Source organism: Dipteris shenzhenensis, chromosome 21 (genome assembly GCF_047967505.1).
Source record: "Dipteris shenzhenensis isolate YYH24624 ecotype China chromosome 21, Dip_SZ_1.0, whole genome shotgun sequence".
Classification (NCBI taxonomy): domain Eukaryota; kingdom Viridiplantae; phylum Streptophyta; class Polypodiopsida; order Gleicheniales; family Dipteridaceae; genus Dipteris; species Dipteris shenzhenensis.
In genome coordinates this window covers 14475730-14496588 of record NC_141616.1, presented here as the reverse complement: position 1 = coordinate 14496588, position 20859 = coordinate 14475730, and the positions used below count along the sequence as shown (strand labels likewise).

Here is a 20859-nt window from a genome sequence, read left to right as displayed (position 1 = left end):
CAGCAAACAAAGCTGAGGTTCATGGAGCACTTATCTACAGGTCTTCTTCAAGAAGAGCAGCACTGAGCAGCAAGGAATCTCCACGGAGCACCACTACACAACCCTCTAAAGTTCTAGGAGAGCACGCAGGCCGAGAGAGTTTTGAAGGTGCCACAAGGAGCTAGGAGAAAAGTTTTGGAGTCACACGGGTCCACATCGAGGCAGCAACCTGCTGGTAGATGGTGGCACACTGTGTACACATTTTGAATATGGTTTGGTCCATCTTGGGAAAAATATACATTACTATTTCTAGTCTCTCTTTCTTCAGCATTGTTCAATTACTGTCTGCACCTCTCTCTCTCTCTCTCTCTCTCTCTACACTAGTAAACACCAAGGAAAGAAGTTGGATTTGAATTTAATACTGTGTGATTCCTCGACTATGTCTTTGTTTATCTTCCACGGCAGGGAGCATTGGCCATAGCAAGCAAACCTCCACCAATGTTTTCCAACATATCCCTCATTCCATGTATATTTTTGAATAGGACTACACAGTGCACACATGCATATACTGTTTAGAGACCCACATGAATGAAAAAGAAGCTAATAATCATTACTTATCCATTTGGGTGTCAGAGTGCTTCATTTGCCTCAGATTTTCAGTCCTTGCTGCTTGATGTGTATGCAGGTTACCATGAAACACCTGGTATAGCCCAATTCGAATGATATGTTATCCAACCAGCAATGGATATCATAGCTAATCCTTCTTGTGCTTCTGTGATTTTCTCTGTGAAGATATTCCAAGCTCCTTCAGTTTTAATTTTGAATTTTCTTGTAAAGGCCTCACAGGTGACTGATCAAGTTCCATTGTTGAGGGTAGCTGCCCCTCTTCTCCTTTATGCCTCTTAGGTTTGTGGGATTTCCTCTCTGAAGACGTTCCAAGTTCCCCCTCTTGTACTTTCAAATCTTCTTGCAAGGTACTTTGAGGTGACCAGTCTAGTCCAATTGTTGAAGTGAATCCCTCTTCTGCCCCTCTGTGCTTCTTATGTTTGTGCGACTTCCGCTCTGAAGATGTTACAAGTTCCTTTTCTTGTTCTTCTTGTAAAGACCTTTGAGGCAACAGAGCCGTTTCAATTGTTAAAGGCAATTCACCCTCTCCACCTTTGGATTTCTTATGTTTGTGTGACTTCCTCTCTGTAGATGTTTCAATGTCCTTTTCTTGTACTTTCCAACCTTCTTGCAAAGGCCTTTGAGGAGACCGATCAAGCTCTAATGTTGAGTTCACTTGTTCTTCTCGCTTCCTATGTTTGTGTCTCTTCTTCTCTGAAGATGTTGCGAGTACTTTCAAATCTTCAAATGAAGGCAGTTGAGGTGACTGATTGAGTTCTATTGCTGAAGTTAATTGTTGTTCTCCTTCTTTGAACTCCTTTGCCAATGTGAGAAAATTTGCAGTTGAGATCATTCCCATGTTTTCATGTAGACTGTCCACTGTAGAGATGCTCCCAATAGTCATGCCTATGTCTGCTGACCTCGTTTGATGTTCCTTGGGTTTGACTCGAGCCAAGGAGCCTCCAACAGAGGCCCCATCTCTTGAATATTGCATCGAAGTTAAACCTCGCTGTTGCTTTGATGACAACCTTGCCTTTGGTGTATCTGTGCAGTTTGCTTGCAACATTGAAAAATACTTCAGTACAAGTACAAGACATAGATTACTCTGACTGACGGCTCTCCTGGACCAGTTAAAAATATAACACTCAATGCATTGGTGGGCAAGCGAAGTGATGAAGATCAGGAATTTCATTTATGAGACCAGCTTACCATCTTTCCCCTGAAACTGATCATCATCTTGAGCTGAAGGTATCTTCAAAGAAACTGGTTCAAGACTCCGTACAAAAGCCACTTGGCGTGAAATCTTCCGAACTGATATAAAATAAGAAACAAGGATTACCGGACTGAATAAGTAATCTCTAAAGGATAGCAATTGCCCAACCAACATGCTCTCTCTCTCTCTCTCTCTCTCTCTATATATATATATATATATATAGAGAGAGAGAGAGAAAGAGAGAGAGAGACAGATAGATAGATAGATAGATAGATAGACAGATATATAGATAGATAGATATGTTAGAATTATTATTATAATTCAGCAGTGACCAATGTAATGTAATAAGTAGGTTAGGGGCACTTTTCCCTCATTTAGAGGTTTTCCCCCTAACCACAGTTAGTTCACTAACTACGGTTAATGAAGGATAAGGTTTTGTCACTTAGACAAAACCCATCCCACTTCTTGTAACAATCACTTCTTCTATTGCAAACACTACGTTCAGCTCTATTGCTTCCTGCTCTCTCACTCTCTTGGTTTCTAACATTTGGTATCAGAGCAGCAAGACCCTACTCCTAGCTTCCTGCCCAGCTACCCTGCTCCTAACTGAACAGCTCCCTGCTCTTTGCTCAACACCCGACATACAGTCCGTACGACCTGCAAGTACCATCGCTGCTCTTCCGTACAGTTCGTACCTTTTGCTTGTAGTTCGTCCGTACAGCCATACAGCAGCCCACGCTGCTGTCCATATGCCCGTACTAGCAACGAAGCTCCAGCCATACAGCCTGTCTTACATCAGCCCGTGAACAGCCGTACAACGTCCGTACACTGTACGGATTTCGGGTTTGCCGTACAGCCATACGTGCGATCCGTACAGTACCTGCGTTGACTGGCCGTACACTCCTACGTCAACTAGCCGTACAGAGCTGCGTCAGTCAACCGTACGTCCGTACAACACACAACAGCCTGTGCCTCCGTACAACAGCAGCAGCAACCATACACCCGTACAACAAGAGCCGTACATCCGTACATTTCGTCCGTACACAGAGCTCCGTACAAGTCGTCGTACACAGCCCGTACATTGTACGGAATTCGTACTGTCAGTTCCGTACAAGTTGAGGAGCCCGTACTTCGTGCAAAGTTTTTCTTTGCAGGTGGACTTTGGAAGGTGTTTTCTGGTAGGCATTTGCGCAGAGAACCATTGTTTGGTTTGCATTTTTTGCAGAGAATTGCAGAAATTTGGGGCTTTTAGTCGATTTGCCCCTTTCAAGTGCAATTTCTTGTAGAAATTTGGGGCTTTTGCAGGCAGAGTGCAATTTGTGCAACATTTGGGGCTTTCAGACCATTTGCCCTCTTTTGTATGCAATTTCCCACAAGAAATTGGGACTTCTGCATTTGGGTTGCAATTTTGCAGGTAAAAGAGCATTTTGGAAGTTTGCAGAAAGTTTTGGACTTAGTACGAGTCGAATTGCAGACTTTTACCACCTTTTGCAGATTCTATTTGCAGATTTTTGGGCATTGAGCAAAGCATTGTGGTGCATTTTGAGCCTTTGACAGGCTGTGACAGTATTTGTCACTGTGGGCATATTTTTCTTTGCAGAATTTACTTGCGCATCTTACATCCCCAGAAGGGATTTTACTTGTTCAGTTTGCTGTATTTCTGAGTTTATCTGGCAAAAATGGCACATAACAACTCAAATGAGGTGTTCGGGGTTCTCACACAGGAGGATAAGTTGGATGGCACCAACTACTCCTTGTGGAGTTTCATGGTTCGAAATATCTTAGTTGGCAGAAATCTTTGGGATTATGTCAATGGAGATGAAGAAAGACCAGATACAACCCCTATACTTATCACTCCTACAGCTGGAGGCAGGGGTAGAGGTACAAATACAGCACAAGTAATTGGAGCAGCCGCTCCAGGAGCTCCCCTAGCAGAGCAGAAAAGATGGGACTCTAGAGATGCACAAGCTCTTTCAGTAATTTCTCTTTCTGTCAAGAGGTTCATTATACCTCATATTCGGTCATGCAAGACATCTATGGCAGCTTGGGTAATGCTGGAGAGTATGTTTGCAGCAAGAAACGATGCCAGAGTTTCCTTTCTGAAGCGAGAACTTTCCCATACACATATGGAGGAGGAGATTCCATGAATTCTCACCTCATGAAGCTTCAGGATCTCAAGGAACAATTGTTGAACATTGATGAAGTCATTCCAGATTCAGAGATGATCTCCACCACTCTGAACTCTCTTCCTGAGTCCTATCTTGGTTTCCACACCTCGCTGAATTTGTCATTGAGGGGGGGCAGCAATCCTCTCTCCTTTCACGAGTTGGTAGGACTTTTGTTGCACGAGGAACAAACACGCAAAAATAGGGCAACCCGAGCTGGCGAGCATGCTATGCTCTCTAAGTTCAAGCCCAAGGGTAAAGGGCAGCATAAGCCACATGCCCATCAGCCCACACATCAGCATAAAGCTGATTCTAGACACCCTTCTTATAAGGCACAGGGTGATACAAACAAGCAGAAAAAGAAGGGCATCTGTCATTACTGCAAAAAGCCAGGTCATTATATTGGAGAGTGCAAGAAGCGCATAGCCAAAGAAAAGAAAAGGGATTCCCGTATGGCTGTATCAGATGCATCAGGTCCACATTGCCATGATGGAGGAGATGTTGCAGCCAACTTGGTTGAAGAGCACTATGCCTTTTTGACTTGCACTTCAGTTTTTTCAGTGGGTAGTTCAGATACTACAGCCACTAATGATGATGACCCATATGCTTTTTTGACTTGCAGTTACGATCCTTCAAAGGCTGAATGCTCTTTCAATGTTGATGAGACACTAAATACATGGTATTTTGATAGTGGTGCTTCAAAGCACATCACTTCCAAGAAAAATATGTTTGTGACTTTGCATTCTTCACCCACCAAGAAGAAGGTAACTTGTGCAAATAATTCTTCTCATTCAGTGTGTGGAGTGGGAGACATTATTCTCACATCCACTGATGGCACAAATTTCAGAATATCAGATGTACTCTATGTGCCAGGTATAAAGAAGAATTTGCTTTCAGTGTCCTCACTCAATAGAGGAGGATTTCAGGTTGTTTTTTATGATGACAAGTGTGCAGTCAAAGACAAAGAAAATTAATATGCTTTGAGATTGTCTGGCACTTTGTATCGGGGTCTTTTTCAGCTTGATTTATATGAAAAAAGATCCCATCTTGCATTATCAGTTAGCACTTAGCACTCCCACTGCTGCAATGCACAATGCGGAGTTGTGGCATGCCAGGTATGGGCACATGAGCTATGGCAGCTTAATGACACTTCAGAGGCATGATATGGTTGATGCATTACCTCCTTTGGAGTCGCCTCCTCCTCATGCATGTGAAGGTTGCATTCTTGGCAAAATGCATAGGCTTCCCTTCAAGAAGGATGGTGCAGTGAAAGCTACAAGAAAATTGCAGCTCATTCACAGTGATGTCTACGGTCCCATGAGGACACCTGCTTTTGGGAATTATCTCTATTTTGTTACATTCATAGATGACTTTACCAACTACACTTGGGTCTATGGTCTCAAGGCAAAATCAAAAGTGTTTATGCATTTCAAACACTTTGTGGCTATGGTTGAAAATGAGACAGGACTCAAGGTGCAGACACTTCGCATAGATTAAGGAGGGGAGTACATGTCTCATGAATTTGAGACATTTCTGAAAGAAAAAGGCATTATGCATCAGCTTACAGTGAGGCTTACACCTCAACAGAATGGCAAAGCTGAGTGGAAGAATCGCACCACCATGGAAATGGATAGATGCATGCTCACAAGTAAGAAGTTGCCTCACAGGTTTTGGCTAGAAGGCCTCATGTGTGCCAACTATATTTTAAATCGGGCTCCTACAAAGGCTTTGAAGACAATCACTCCCTATGAGGCATGGCATGGGAGAAAGCCTTCAGTGGACCACTTCAAAGTTTTTGGTTGTGTTGCATATGCCCACGTGCCTGTGGAGTTCAGACACAAGTTGCCAGATAAGGCACTAAAATGCATTTTTGTGGGATATAGTTCACAAAGCAAAGGCTATCGTCTCTACAATCCTGCTACACGCAAGATTTTTGTCAGTAGAGATGTCATATTCTCTGAAAATTCTGCATATACAAATGCTGAATTTCAGATTCCGGCCTCTTCAGATGATGTGTTTGAGGGAATGCTTCCTATAGCATTTGGTTCCCCCGCTGAAAATTAGAATTTACAGCAACCTCCGCCAGCTCCACAGGTACATATTCAGCCACCAGCTGAATTGATACAACCTCAAGGTGTGGATGAAGTTGTCAGGCAAGAAATTCAAGAGATACACCCAGCCAAAACAGTCCCACATTGGTTGCTTCAGACTCTCAGGGAGAGTAGGCTTGAAGCTCCATTGCCTGGCAAAACTCGTAGTGTAGTAAGGCACATGGAGGGAGCTCATTCAATTGAATCAGCTTATGCAGGTACTCTTCTTAATGAGGAGGAGCCTGAGACATTTGAAGAAGCAAAAGATAATGTGCATTGGATGAATGCCATGCACAATGAGTTGCAGTCCATTCATAAAAATCAGACTTGGGATGTTGTGGATTTGCTACCAGGTAAGAATGCCATAGGTACACGGTGGGTTTTCAAAGTCAAAAGAAAACCAGATGGGTCCATTGATCGGTACAAGGCAAGGCTGGTTGTAAAAGGATATGCTCAGAAAAAGGGCACATCCAAGATGACAACCATCAGGTCAGTTATAGCCATGGCTGCAAATTTTGAATGGAATGTCCATCAGTTAGACATTAAAACAGCTTTCCTTAATGGAGACTTGTTGGAAGAGGTTTATGTCAAACAACCTCCGGGCTTTGAAATTTCAGAAAATGTGCAAGCTGAATAAAGCTTTGTATGGGCTGAAACAAGCCCCACGTGCATGGTATGCCAAAATTGATGCCTTTCTGACCAGCAAGGGGCTGCACAATAGTCCAACTGAGAGCACCCTCTACATCAAGAAGGATGGGGGGGATATTCTGGTCATCATTCTTTATGTAGATGACATGCTGCTCACCGGATCAAATGAGGAAGTAATTGTAGATTTCAAGGCCCAATTGAAAGCTACATTTGATATGTCAGACTTGGGCTTGTTACATTTCTTTTTGGGGATCCAGTTTATTCAAGAGAAACGTGGCATTGTTATGTCTCAGTCCAAGTATGTTCAAAAGCTCTTGGACAGATTCAACATGCATGACTGCAAGCCTATGTCCACTCCCATGGAGCCGGGGCTGAAGCTTACAATGCATGATGCGGGTGAATCAATTGATGTCACACTCTACAGTCAGGCTGTTGGATGCCTCATTTATCTCTGCAATACACGACCTGATATTCAGTTTTCAATTTCTCACGTGAGCAGGTATATGCACAGCCCAAAGATTATGCATTGGCAGGCTTTAAAACGCATCTTCCGTTACTTGCAAGGTACAATGTCTTTTGGCTTGATTTTTCCCAAGGGGGGTGACTTGCAGATGCATGCTTACAGTAACTCAGATTGGGCTGGAGACTATGATACTAGGCAGTCCGCCAGTGGGAATTGTTTCTTTTTAGGACATGCTTGCATTTCTTGGTTGAGCAAGAAACAATCTACAGTGGCTACCTCCTCATGTGAAGCTGAGTACAAGGCAGCTTTCACAGCGACAGTTGAATGTGTTCCTCGCGCCCCAGAGGCTCAAGGAAGTCACGCGCAAATTACGGAAGTCGCAAATCAAAAGTCCCATAATTTCACGTCTTTGTGGCATCCAGCCACTCCCGAGGGCAGATTTGCCTATGTAGAGGCTCCACCAGGGCGTTGTTCATATGCCAAGAGGGGTCCAGATCTGTGTAGGCCAGTATGTCACAGTTCACAACATGGATCAAGACCTTGGGGGCATGGTGACAGGTCGCCCTGGAGATGCATTGTCTACAAGGTGTTCCCAGGAGGGTATGGGTCGGTTGTGTAATGAAGGGGAAAATGGGCCAAGTTAGAGGTCCTTTAGGTGGAAAATGTGGAGGGACTATATAAGTCTCCATCCACCCCCTACTCTGTACTTTTTGATGTGACATCTAATCCAATCTACTCCCACCTCTTTCCTCCTACGTGCTCCTTACTCTCTCTCCTTGCATACCGTGACCAATGTATTACACAGGTAGCAACATGCTAGCTGTCCACTCCACCCTTCTTCAAAGAAGGAGACTTTTTGTAACATTCCATTGGGTCCCATGGGTCGATTTCAGGCCCCTAGAGGACGATAATAATAGTTTCTTTCTTTCTTTCTCTCTCTCTTCCTCTCCCTCTTCCCCCTTTCCACACTTCTCTCTCCTTCTCCCTCCTATCTCTCCCTCCTCCAATCTTCCCCTTGCCCCCTTCATTGCATTGGTATCAAAGCATCACCTTCAAATCCCAACAACTGCCACGCTAAGCCAGCACTAGACTTGCACGCACCAAAAGCCATCTACTACAAGCCCAACGATTCGAGAGCAACTGGATACTACAGGCCCAACAAGATACTACACCGTGCGCTGAAGTCTTGGTATGATGAAGGAGACGGGCAACAAAAGCACGTGAGAGCCGTAGACTTATGGAGGTTACGCAGTCCCTATCCGACCCAGCGTCCAAGAACTACACCACGCAAAACACTCATGCCCGTTGACACCAAGCCGCCATGGAGCTACGCCCGTGACCTGTTCGTGGTTGATCGTCAGCCCCTACCCGCAATCGCGTCCCGAAATCCGTCATTCGTCGCCTCTCTTGCTTCCGTGAACTGTCGCCGAACCCACCTTCCGCTTAGCCCCCACGCCACCGTTGCCCGCTTTTACGCTGCCTTTCTTTTCTTCCCTAGTCTAAGGTCCTAACTAGGGTTAGTCCAGTAGGTCAGGTTAGGTTAGTAGCTTTGGTTAGCTAGGTTTGGTAACTGGGGTTTAGTTAGAGGGTTAGGTTAGTCGTTAAGGAAACCAAGGTTGAGTTAAGTTTTACTAGGGTTAAGTTATACTAACCAAAAGGGTCTTAATGGTCCTAACTGTCTTACCAATCTTTAGGTTAGGAGTCCTAAGTGTCCTAGGTGACTTAGGGGACCCCCCCCCAAAAAAAAAAAAAAGCTTAAAAGAAACTCTCAAAATCTTCCAGCCTCTTTTAGGGGCTTTCCACAGCTTATTCAGGCCCATTTCACAGCTTCTTCAACGACCTTTCTCCGGAGCCTCTCCATCGGCGTTTTTTCGTGTTTCCACACACTATCTCAAGCGCTCATTACGCAGGGATTTGCTATCCATTTCGCCTTGCCTACATTCGAGATCCTCTATCCAGGGCCAATCACCATGCTACCGAAGCATGCCCCTCGTGATATATTGCATGACAATGTGATGAGGCTGCTCAGTATGAGCAAGCGCCTGCCGCAGTGGCTGCATCCACTAGTGGTACAGAGGTTTCTTCCACTCAACCTCTCTCTCATGCATCCCGGGAAGCGCAGACACAGTTTTGGATGCCCTCTCCTCTATGCTCAGGGTGCTTTCCGCCAAATAGGACGGGAGTTCAGCCAGCAGCTTACCACAACCATGGCTATATAAGATACCGCTCTTGCCCAAATGGGACAGCAGATTGGTCAGCAAATCACATCTGCCATTGCTATGCAGGATAAGGGTAAGCAACCTGCACCCCAACAAGGGGACCATTCTGACAGTCAGGATGTTTTGTCTGCTCCACGCAGCTAACTACTGAGGTACATGTACTCTCTCAGAAAAAAAAAAACTCTCTGCAACAGAAAAGCAAGGTGAATCATTTACAAGAATAATGCTTGCCTAATGTCTGATGGCAGACCATCAATCCTATAAGTGAAATAAGAAAACCTAAAAATCGCCTCCAAATACATTATGGTTTAGGTTTTCAACACAATATGCAGAAAGAAAGAAACAAAGAAAGTTTATTAAAGTCTTCAGAAGACCGATGGGTCTATGAGACTGTGAAAATCCTGATACAACGAGCTGTGGTAGTGGAGCTACTAAACGAGCGTTCATACCAATGCAAAATGCAAAATGCAAAAAATGCAAAAATGCAGAATGGCAGTACTAAGTCTTAAGTACAACATAGTCAAGTTGATGGTCGACTATATATATCAATCTCAGCATCGTCATCAATATCATCATCATCCCCAGCAACAGCAGAGCACCTTCTTGCTGGATGTCAAGCCATCTTTTGGTTCATAGCTTTCTGCATCTATGCAAGCTAAGCTGTCTCTTTTGGGCCGTCCCGTTGGTGTGCATCCGATCAGTGCTACTTTCACGCACCAACGAGTATGCCTAGATTGCCTTTGGTTTATATGACAACCCACACCCCTAGGAGAGAGGTCAATCCTCTTCTCAACCCTTTGGTATGCCATCATTTCGGAGAGATGCATTTGGCAAAGTGACCCAGCCAGGGGTTCATGCACCTATCGCTCCGCCAACGAGCACATATAGCCAAATGCAGCCAATGCATCAGATGGCAGCAGCTCCTGCGCAGCAGTGGGTTGGTGGTGGGCAGCAAGCCTCTTTTGATGACATGTTGGCCAATTCTTTGCGTTCATATAAGGCCCTACCTGAGGCCATCATACTTGAGATGTCCTTCTCCAATTATGTGAACCCCAAGCATGATGATGCATGCACTTCTGGAGGTTACACACACAAGAATTATGCAGCCAAGGATATCAAGGACAAACTCACAATGCATAAGTTTAAAGAGGACACTCACACTCCCAATGAGTTGGAGGAGTGTCTCACGAAGCTGGAAGACTATTTGCGCTTCTACCCCAAGTCTGAGGAGGAGCGCACATTTTTGCAAGTATGCATATGCAAGACTATGCCCACACATGGTAGCGATACATGAGGGATTCGCCTCAGAGACCAACCACCTGGAGGAGTTTCAAAGAATCAATGGCCACTACATTCATATCCCCACTCGTCTGGATCAGTACTTGGCTGAATTCTATGCCTTGTCGCAGACCGGCACGGTCCAAGAGTATTTGCAGCACTTCCAGAGGCTTTCCTTGTTTGTGCAGGACGTATCTAAAAAAGGAAAGCTGCTGCGTTTCATCCATGGGTTAAGTCCTTCTCTCGCTGCAGATGTGAAGGCACATAACCTTCAAATAATTGAGCATGCAGCCCAATTGGCAGAGGTATTTGAGCCCAAATATGCCAGAAAATATAAGATGACAGCGGGCAGCGCATATGCGAATGCAAATGAGGCTGAGAAGAAGCCTAAGGTGACTGATTGGAATGAAAGAAAATCAGTAGCAGCACCATTTCCGAGGTTTCTCACAGTTACAAGCAGCAAGATGCCATATGCTAAGCCATACAAGTCATTTGATGCTAAGCCAGGAGCTAAGCCTAGTGTTGGACATGAAAAATCAGAATTTAAACAACACACCAGGGCTATTATGGACAGCAGAAAGAGGGCAAACTTATGTTGTAAGTGTGGTGAGAAGTGGTCTCCTAAGCATTGGGAAGTTTGCAAAATGCATAACAATGGTGCTGCAAAACTCAGCATGATTATTGAGATGTCAGATGATGAGGATTTGATGGATGCTTCTGAGACTTTGGATGACACTCATGATGATTCAAAGGGACCAACCTCCTCTTGCAAGGCAGAGCACCTACCACTTGGTTCGAATTCAAGCAGGTCTTCTAAGGTGGATATCATGACCGCTTGGTACAGGTTGGATGCTGCAAATTGCAGAAATTTGGAGGACTACAATAAGAAGTTTTGGGAAGCCCTACTGCCAGTGAATTCTTACAAACATGTACCGCTGTCCGAGCAAATTGAAAGATATTGCTGCGGGTTACCAAAGGAGATTCGGGACTACTGCACCAAGACAAGGGTTTCCAATGTCTTAGTTGGTTGAGAATGCCACTACAACTTATGCACTAATGCAAGGGAAAGCTTCTGGGTTCAAAGGAAGCTCACAGGAGACATCAAGATCAAAGGGCAGCAAGACGAAATCCTCTAAGAAGTTCAAAAAGTTTTCACAGCCCATGAAGGCAAAGTTTATTGGAGGACAGAGGCGAGTACGGACCCGCATGTCTGATGAGGAAAAGCAAATTCTTTATGATGCCAACAAGTGTTATATTTGCAAGGAGGAAGGCCACGGGGCTTTTGAATGCCCACATAAGAAGCGGAAGTTCCCTCCTACTGAGCAAGGTGAGCACAAGGTGGAAAAGAGGACTCATCAGAAGAATAAAAAGCCCAAGCCCACTACTGGTCTTTTGCCAGACTTGATTAGGGCTGTTCAGAATACAGATGCTACAGAGTTATGCCGGGCATGGGGCAAGATAAGAGACCAAACAGCTATGATGTTTTTCGATCCGGGAGCCAAGGCCAATTTCATCTCTCCACAGCTGGCTGGAAAGTTAGGAATAAGGGCAGAAGGGATGGGTCCTTTGTGTGATGCAGATATGGCTTGTCCGGGACTCAGCCAGTCGATTACTCCGGTGATAGGTAAGCTGCGGATGCATATTCAAAGCTACGTGGACACAGAAGAGTTCTATATTATGCTGTTGAATGATTGTGATGTGTTACTCGGGATACCTTGGCACTTTCGTGTTGGGGCTGTTTTGGATACAAAGAATAAAACAATCACAATCACTCACCGTGGCAGGCCCCACGTTCTGGATGCTAAATTGAAGGGAGAATCCATCCCTGTTGTAAATGCTTCTGCCATTGGCAACGTAATGAAAAAGCATCTTTCAGCGTACTTAATCTTTGCATCTGAAAAGAAGTCAGTAGAAGAAGAGTCTCATTTTTCTAAGCTGCAAAAACAGCGGACAGATTTTCTTTCAGTTTAGGGACTGTTTTTCTGACTCACTTCCACAAGAGTTGCCCCCTGAAAGGCTAGAAGACCAAAGGCCAGAAGACCACACAATAGATATAATCTCTGGTAGCAGTCCTCCTAACCGACCTCCTTACAGTGTCAGTGCAGCCCAGCAAGAGGAAATTATGAACTAGGTCAAGGACTTGCTGGAGAAGGGGCTGATTCAGCCCAGCTCTTCACCTTACTGCTCACCCGTGCTCTTGGTCCAGTAGGAGGAGCTTTCCCTGCTACTTTTGGCACCCTCTCTTAGGAGGACTCAGGCACAGATCCCGAGGCAATTATTTTGGGACAGATCTGTGGACCATCTTTCCTCTAGACCATCTTTCCTCTACAACTCTTTCTTGTTCACCCTCCGCTCTCTACCTTCATTTCTCTCTTCTCCTGATTGCTGGAAGACACCTGCACCCTGCGGGGAGCCTGGACAAAGGATAGAGGCGAGGAAGGAGCTCGCCCCTCTGCCACAGACAACGGGAGTTGGTTCCAGGTTTTGTTTTTCCTTGTTCTTTCTTGCTTTACAGCTTTTTGCAGTGCATGCGTGTTATTTGCAGTTCTTTCAAGACTACTACAAGTTCTAGCAAGCACCCAGAGGCAAGGGTGATCCTGTGGCAGGCCTAAGGACAGTGTGGATGCATGTGATAGCCTTGAGGCTGCCTTAAGCTCAGTTTGCCAATGGTTCGGATGCCTGAATGCCTCTAAGTTGGGTCAGATCAGAAGTGAATGCCTGAGTATGCCTTGCCAGTGGGAATTCTAGTGGTGCACTTGGATTAGATGCCTTGAAGACAAGTAGAGGATTTGTAGAGATGAACAGTGCAGGGTTGAGCCCCTGTTATAAAGAATTTCCATTTAGAAGCATTAAATAAATACAGTAAGGGGCGCCAAGGCATTTGGGGCCAGTGGGTGCACTGTGTACTATTTTCATTGAGCAGGGGCATTCTAGCCTCACCTTTGTTGTTGTTGAAGCTTGTTTCTAAGTGATTGAAGTGACTGAAGCTTGCATTGTGGCCATTTATGAAGTTTATGACTGAGTAGAAGAAGGTCACTACCCTTTTGTTTATCAAAGGCTATTTTCATGCACAAATCGTGAAAGAAGCTCCAGATGTTGGAGCCACAAAGGGGGCTGATTTCCCCTTTGATCCCAGTGGTGCTAATGAACATAATATGCATGGTATAAAATGCGATGGCACTCAGCCCACATGTAATATGCAAGGCCATTGGCCTAAATTATTTCATGTGGAGCATCAGGTTGCTATGCCTTTTCTTGCGCGAGAGGATGCAAATGGTAGGGAAGCACAATGCAGCTTTGAAGACCTCAAATTTGCTCTCACTCATGCACCTATCTTGGTATGCCCTGCGTCCTTTCATTGTGGAGGCAGATGCCAGTGGCAAAGGATTGGGGGTTGTTCCGAGGTAGGAACACGGGGTAATAGCCTTTGAAAGCAGAAATTTTGATGCCAAAGAACTCAATTTCCATGTTTATGATCAAGAGATGTTGGCTATGTTGTATGCTTTCAAGAAATGGCACCACTATCTGTACGGAAGTAAAATTAAGGTGAAAACAGATCATAGGACACTCAGATTCTTCCTCACCCAGCCAACTTTGTCCTATAAGCAAACGAGGTGGTTGGCTGCAGTCCAATCTTATGATTTTGACATTGAGTACAGAAAAGGAAAACGTGGTTGCAGATTGCCTTGTCCAGGATGTGGGCTTGCAATTTGTCTGCTATCTCTACCATATATCAAGAGTGGATTCATGGCATTCAAGAAGAGTATATGCATAACTCTAAAGCAGATCCCATATTTTCAGATTTGCAGAAGCCTTCTAGTCAGGGTCATCCGGATTTCAAATTGCATAATGGGGCTGTTGTGGTGCCAAGACAGGATTTATTTAGTGTCAGACTCAAAATACCGCCAGCTGGTTTTGCAAGAAATGCACTCTTCTTCCATAGTTGGACAAGCGCGTATCACTAAAACATATGAAAGAACCAAGCAGAGCTTTACCTAGGAAGGCATGTGGAGAGAGGTGGTTAAATACGTGGCTGAATGCTTGCCTTGCCAACAAAATAAAGTGGACAGCAAATTACCTGGAGGTCTCTTGCAGCCATTACCCATTCCAAAGGGCAAATGGACGCACATAGCAATGGATTTTGTCACAGGATTGCCTTCTATAGAGAGGGGATGGGACATCATCTTCGTTGTGGTGGATAGAATGACAAAACAGGCCCATTTCATACCCACTAAGACCCGGTATTCAGCATCACAAGTTGCTTGGCAATTCATTGAGCATGTCTTTAAGCATCATGGTTTCCCTCAGGAAATTGTCAGTGACAGAGATGCAAAGTTTATGGGTCACTTTTGGCAGGAGATATTTACAAGAATGGGTACTTTACTCACACCTAGCACTGCTTACCATCTTGAGACTGATGAACAGTCAAAAAGGGTGAACAAATGGGTGGAGGAATATTTGAGGCATTTTTGTCATGATACTCAAAGGTATTGGGATAAATGGTTCACTTGCTGAATTTTGCTACAACGATACCAAGCATCTCTCCATTGGCATGAGCCCATTTGAGGCAATGTATGGATGCAAGGTCGGCATGCCTTCTTCAATTGGTGACATGGCTGTGAAAAATCAGCAAGCACGAAATGACTTGGAGAGGATGGATGCCCTTCTGCAGTTGGCAAAAAGGAATATGCAGGATGCCCAAGCCAAGCAGAAGAAATATGCGGATGAACGCAGGAGATATTTGTCTTTCAAAGAGGGAGATTATGTGCATTTGCATCTCCACAAGAACCGTTATGCCTCGCTGAAAGGTAATACCAACAAAAAAGCATGCTCATAGGTATTACGGTCCTTACAGGATCATCCGCAAGGTTGGAGAGGTAGCATATCAGTTGGAGCTACCCAGTACCTCCAAGATCCATGATGTTTTCCATGTCTTTGCTGAAACCACATGTTGGACAGCATGTCCATGTTCTTCCAGAGTTGCCACCTATGGATGAAGAGGGCCACATCCTCTCCTTCTCCCTCCTTCTATCTCTCCCTCCTCCAATCTGCCCCTTTCCCCCTTCATTGCAGGCTGCAGCACTGTTTAGCCTTTGTGGCCTGCTTGCTGCCGCATGGCAGCCCCTTTAGAGATACCCAGGTTAGGCCAGCGTAGGGGGCCTGTGGGCAACAGACCTGACCTGCTGGTTGCGTTACCAGGCCCCAACAGGGGGGGGGGGCAGAGGTTGACCAACCTGCTGGTCGGCCACCTGGGCTGTCTCTTCAGCCCCTATATGCCAGGGGGGGTTCAGCCCCTTATATGCTTGGAGGTCGGCCCCATGGAGCAGGTGGGTCGGCCCTCTAGAGGCAGGCTAATTCGGCCTGGTTGTACCAGCCGACTAGGAGGGGGAGAGGCTACATATAGGCCCACCCACTCTCTTGTTGTTTTCATCTCGATTCTCATTCATTCGAGGTTTTGCCCAGCAGATCAGAGGGCTTTCCCCTATGATTGCAGTCTCTCTCCCTTTTCACTTCAGATTGTGTGGTGTGGTTTGCTCTCCCTTTCCTGTTCAGTTTCCGCTGCACTTCCATCTGTTGGAAATAGGGTCAATGCCCCACATAAGACCCTAAATGAGGAGAGCTTAGGGGCTTGACACCTCAGCATGTATAAGGGTATAGGGGAATGGGCCCAGGCTGCCATGTGGGCAGCAAGATGGCTGCCACATGGACAGCAGACAGAGATCATCCTTCGTGTTGATTTGGGGCAGCCACATGTGTCACCACTAGCAGAATGGGCTGACATATGGTCAGATGCAGCAGTAGCAGATGATGTATGGCAGCAGCAGCAGGATCTGGAACATAGGTACAAGGCCTGCCAGGTGGGGAGCAGCGTCAATCACAGGGGCAGCCAACAAGGACTGCCAGGGGCCTACTTTGTAGGCACCAACAACACAGCAGACCACAGTCTGTGGTCAGCAGTACAGCAATCGGCTGGCTGTTGTCAGGTCTGACCTGGTCGGCAGTCAGCCTGACCAAGTCAGCTGACTGGCTGACTGAGTCTGCTATCATTAGGGGCATCCAGCCCCCATATAACGGCCCCAACCATGGGGGTCTTATTACTTCAGACAGCCTTGGAACGGGCTGCATCCAGAGCAGCAGAAAAGGCCCAAGAGGTCAGCATCATCAGTGCTCAGCCTGCAGAATGAGTGAAGAGCAGTTAAGTGGAGTTCTCGCGGGAGCATAGATCCCTGACGTCAGTAATAGTCCCAGGTACAGACCTGCACTCGTCAGGAGAACAAAGGAATGCCTCAAAGTGGAGCTGTGTCTGCAGAGAACATCAAAGCAGGATTTGTAGGGGTGCTCCTGCCTAGAGTAGCCACTGAAGTCTGACAGACGCACAGTGACCTAGGAGAGTTCTACCACAGTAGGCGCAGCAAACAGAGTCTAAGCTTGGTGCCCTACCTCAGTGATTGTTTGCTGTAGGTGATGGTAGAATTTTGACAAGGTTTTGTACTTGGATGAAGTGTTCTCTCTACAAGCACATGGAATGAGTTGGCATTCACTGTGAGATCTCAAGACTTTCTTTATTCTGCTGCATAAAGGTTGGCTCCAGCAAGCTATCCTTTTCTCTAACACCATCTACCTGTAATCACACTTCTGCCATTTTGCCTACAGCTGGCGGAGCTTATTGTCATTGACATCCTCAGCCCACGGCACGATGCCTACATGGCAGAACCTTGAAGGAGCATTGGGCATAAGGCAATCGTCCCACAGGACTGCCTCAGGCTCAGTCAACACACGTGGCAGTCATGCAGGCTGCCACATCAGCTGTAGACCAGATGTTAGAACAGTAGCAGAACAGGCCCATTATGCAGTCTGTCATATCATCGTGGGGCAGTATGGAAGCAGTAGAAACAGGACACATGGCAGCCACGCCAGCTGCCACATCACTCTGGGGCCTTGCGGCAGCAACAAGGGTGATCAGGGTCCCAGGGCTGGTTGGTTATGTCAGTAGTGTCTTGTTAGTGTCAGTTCACACAGTTTTGTATGTTGTTGTGAGAATTCAATCCAGCTGTTTTCTCATTCCCACTTACTTCCGACTGTCCCAACAAAAATGTAACTAAATATAGCATACAGTGGGCTATGCAGGATTGGGTGGGTGGGCAGCTTGGAGGGGGGGGCTTAAGTAGCAACAAGACTACAGCTCAGCCAATGTTATTTATCAGCAATACTTGCAGTAAGTTTGAAAGATTCCAAAATCTTTTGCGAGACACTATCAAGAATTGACCAGCATTAAGCTTGCGAGAACGGTGCATTATTCAGCCTATTGCCGTTTGCACACATACCTTGCTGTGTAAGTTCTTCTTGGTATTATTTCCAGAATATGCAAATATTCCACACCAACCCTTTAACAAGAACAAGCATACCGTCCAAGGAAGTTGCATCAACGCTTGGCACGAACGCAAATGGTTGGACCCCTTCCATTTGCTGTAAATCCAGAATGTCGAATTGGGTTCCTGCATAAAATCACTCTTTAATCAAAATAACTTCAAAACCCACTAGAACCATTGGATTCCCATGCAATTAAAATATAAAAATAACTAACCCTTAGAGCTCTGAAAATAACCCAGCTTGTCATCCAGGGGCCTGAGGCCTATGGTTATTTGTTTTTCCTTGAAGTCCTCTGGTCCTAGCTGCATCTCTTTTCTTGTTAATGCTAGGAACAAAAACGACAGGTTTTCTCCATACGAATGCTAAAATATATAAAGAGACATCTCAAGGAACGTACGTGATTGTCTTGAATGCGGACCAGCCACAGTTCGGTGCTCTCTGATAAAACCCCTTCTATCAATGGGGGCGTGTCGATGAGCTTGAATTGAACTGGCGGAGTGTATCTGATTGTAAAGCAAAAATTAAACCAATGTTTTAACGAAGGGAGGAAGTTGAAACGCTCCAGTCTACTTACGGCATTGCACTTCCAGATGGCTGTGCTTCCTCGGTAGACACTGTCGCCCCGTTGTGTTCCTGCTTGGCAAGAAGAAGAGGATCCATGAAAGAATTTAGAAACGAGCTTTTTGGGTGAGTGGCATTAGTAAAGTTTAGAAAGGAACGAGACTCCGACAAGATTCAAAGTCGTCATCTAGCAAGAAAGCATAAGCATTGTTTTTGGCCTGCCGTAGGTAGTTTGGAGATGGGCAAATTTCTGAATTTTTTAAAGTTTTTATTGTGAATTGTTGATTGGTTCACTTGAGTGTTTTTTGTTTTTTATGATTGATTATCTCCACCTATTCCTCCCTCTTTCTCTCTCTCTCTATTTGAAGGCAAGCGCACCAATGTTCACCAAAAACCTGTAAAGAGTTACAATGGAATTGTTTGCATGGTGGATTCAAGGGTTCGTGTAATTTCAAAAGGTTTCTAGAAATTGAAAGTTTTAAGGTCCTAGAGTTATTTTAAGGGAACAAATAGGATTTGAACGTATAACTATTCGAACAATTTTAATAATAAAAACCTTAAGTTTCCAAATATTTTTATTGAAGGTTTTAACATTATAAAATATAAATAAATAATTTTTAATTAACTAAATCATGTACTTATATCTAATCTCCTCTCATCCAATTATATCAAGAGGAGTTTGTTCTGATTGGTTGTGCTCTTACGGAGTCTTAGCTACCCTCTCCCTCGCCCTTTCTCTCCTATGTGTACTCCAGCTCTCCTCTTCTCCTGCATTGCTGCAACTTTATTCCTCCTTCCTTGTTTCACCTTCGCCTCTTTCCCTTCTACCTCTTCCTCCTTCCCTTCATGCACCTTCCCCTCCTTCCCTTCTTCGTTTCTATGCATTGCATCCCTCTAGCTCCTCCTTCCCTCCCATCACGTCAAAGCATGCCTTTTCATCTGTGAGGGCCCAAGCGTGAGAAATACATTGTGCCAGGGCATATGTTTCTCCCGAGCCTCGATATTTTCTGGTAAGACATACATTCCAACCAGAGTGGAAGATTGCAGTGACCAGCTTAAAGGCTTCGATCGACTTGCGACCTGTACACGAGTCCTTTGCTATCGATGCAGGTGACTCCTCTACTTGATCTCCAATCAGCGATTTGCAAGTTAATATAAGCTCGTAAGCTTAAGGTCTCAATCTGTGCGTAGAACCAGCACCTGGATTCTCCTCCTCTCCTCGTTCATCCCTCCCACAGTGCTTGAACTCTTTTCAAGTCCCAGGCTTTACAAGGCTTGCATGTACGCATAATTCCATGCCACTTCTCTTTCTGTTAGTGTTACCTCAGTCGTAATCCCGGTATTATCTAGTGTGGTTACGGTGAAGCAGGAAACCAAGGGGCTCGACAGTGCTTGCATCAATATGGAGTCCGATATTAAGGTCTAAAGGGAACTAGGGTTCTAAGGTCCTTTATGGTGGACATGTGGCACCCAATTGGACTCCAAGTAGCAAGCACTGGGTTCAAAGGAGATTTCTAGAGATAGGCTCCAAAAAAGAAAGAAGAGAGAGGGAAGAGGAGTTCATGTACAAGGGCACTCTGGAAATCGTGGTTGGGTGGAAGAGACTTTTGCTAAGCCCTTTTTGTGGGAACGTATCACTGGTATCAGAGCCTTGCCTTCAATGAGCTGATGACTCCAAAGTCTTTGTCTAACGATTCGCAGGGCCCAGACTACTACAAAGTGACAACAGTGTCGTCTGACTCGTCTGTATTGAAGATTTTGAGTAGAACTGCAGAGTTCTGCTATAGTGGCGCAGCGGCCAGCATACAACCCACAGGATCTTAAAGGTGTAGCGGAAGCGTGCCTCACTGGATCTACGTGAATTGTGAATCGTACAACGTGATGATTCGTGAAACCGTGGAGAACTACGGATGTATCTGCTGCAGCCTCGTATTATGGGATCGCTTCTCTACATGCTGCTATTCGGTCATCTCTGGCTTTAATTCCGTGGCGCATTACTATACTTGGGATTTTCGTTGTTGGCGTTGTGTTTGTTCCGCAATCAATCCAGGGACTGAGAGACTCTAAGTCTCCAATGCTTTCAAGATGAGGCAGAGTCCAGTGCTGCAGTAATGGTTGCATATCCCCAGATAGCTTGCTTTCAAGTTAGGGCGTTGCATGAGCGAAGTCATTAATTGATAGCTTGCTATCAGAATCCTTTCTTTGCATACAGAAAAAAATCCTTTCTTTGCATACAGATCGTCGTTTTTCCCTTACAATAGTTGCC

General features: G+C 45.3%; 1 protein-coding gene across 2 annotated transcripts; it reads right to left on the bottom strand.

Annotated features, from left to right (window-relative positions):
• Positions 1-373: 373 nt before the first annotated feature.
• LOC147888528 (uncharacterized) lies at positions 374-18805 on the bottom strand. Of its 2 annotated transcripts, none has more exons than XM_087392678.1 (6): positions 18607-18805; positions 18430-18535; positions 18247-18334; positions 18068-18157; positions 1795-1896; positions 374-1641 (listed from the first exon to the last, which is right to left on the bottom strand). In XM_087392678.1, exons 1-6 carry the CDS (start codon positions 18690-18692, stop codon positions 734-736), a joined length of 1380 nt encoding a protein of 459 aa, XP_087248804.1. In that variant the 5' UTR covers positions 18693-18805; the 3' UTR covers positions 374-733. The 2 variants fall into 2 exon arrangements, with proteins under 2 accessions (XP_087248804.1, XP_087248805.1); XM_087392679.1 differs by having other exon boundaries at positions 374-1629.
• Positions 18806-20859: the final 2054 nt, after the last annotated feature.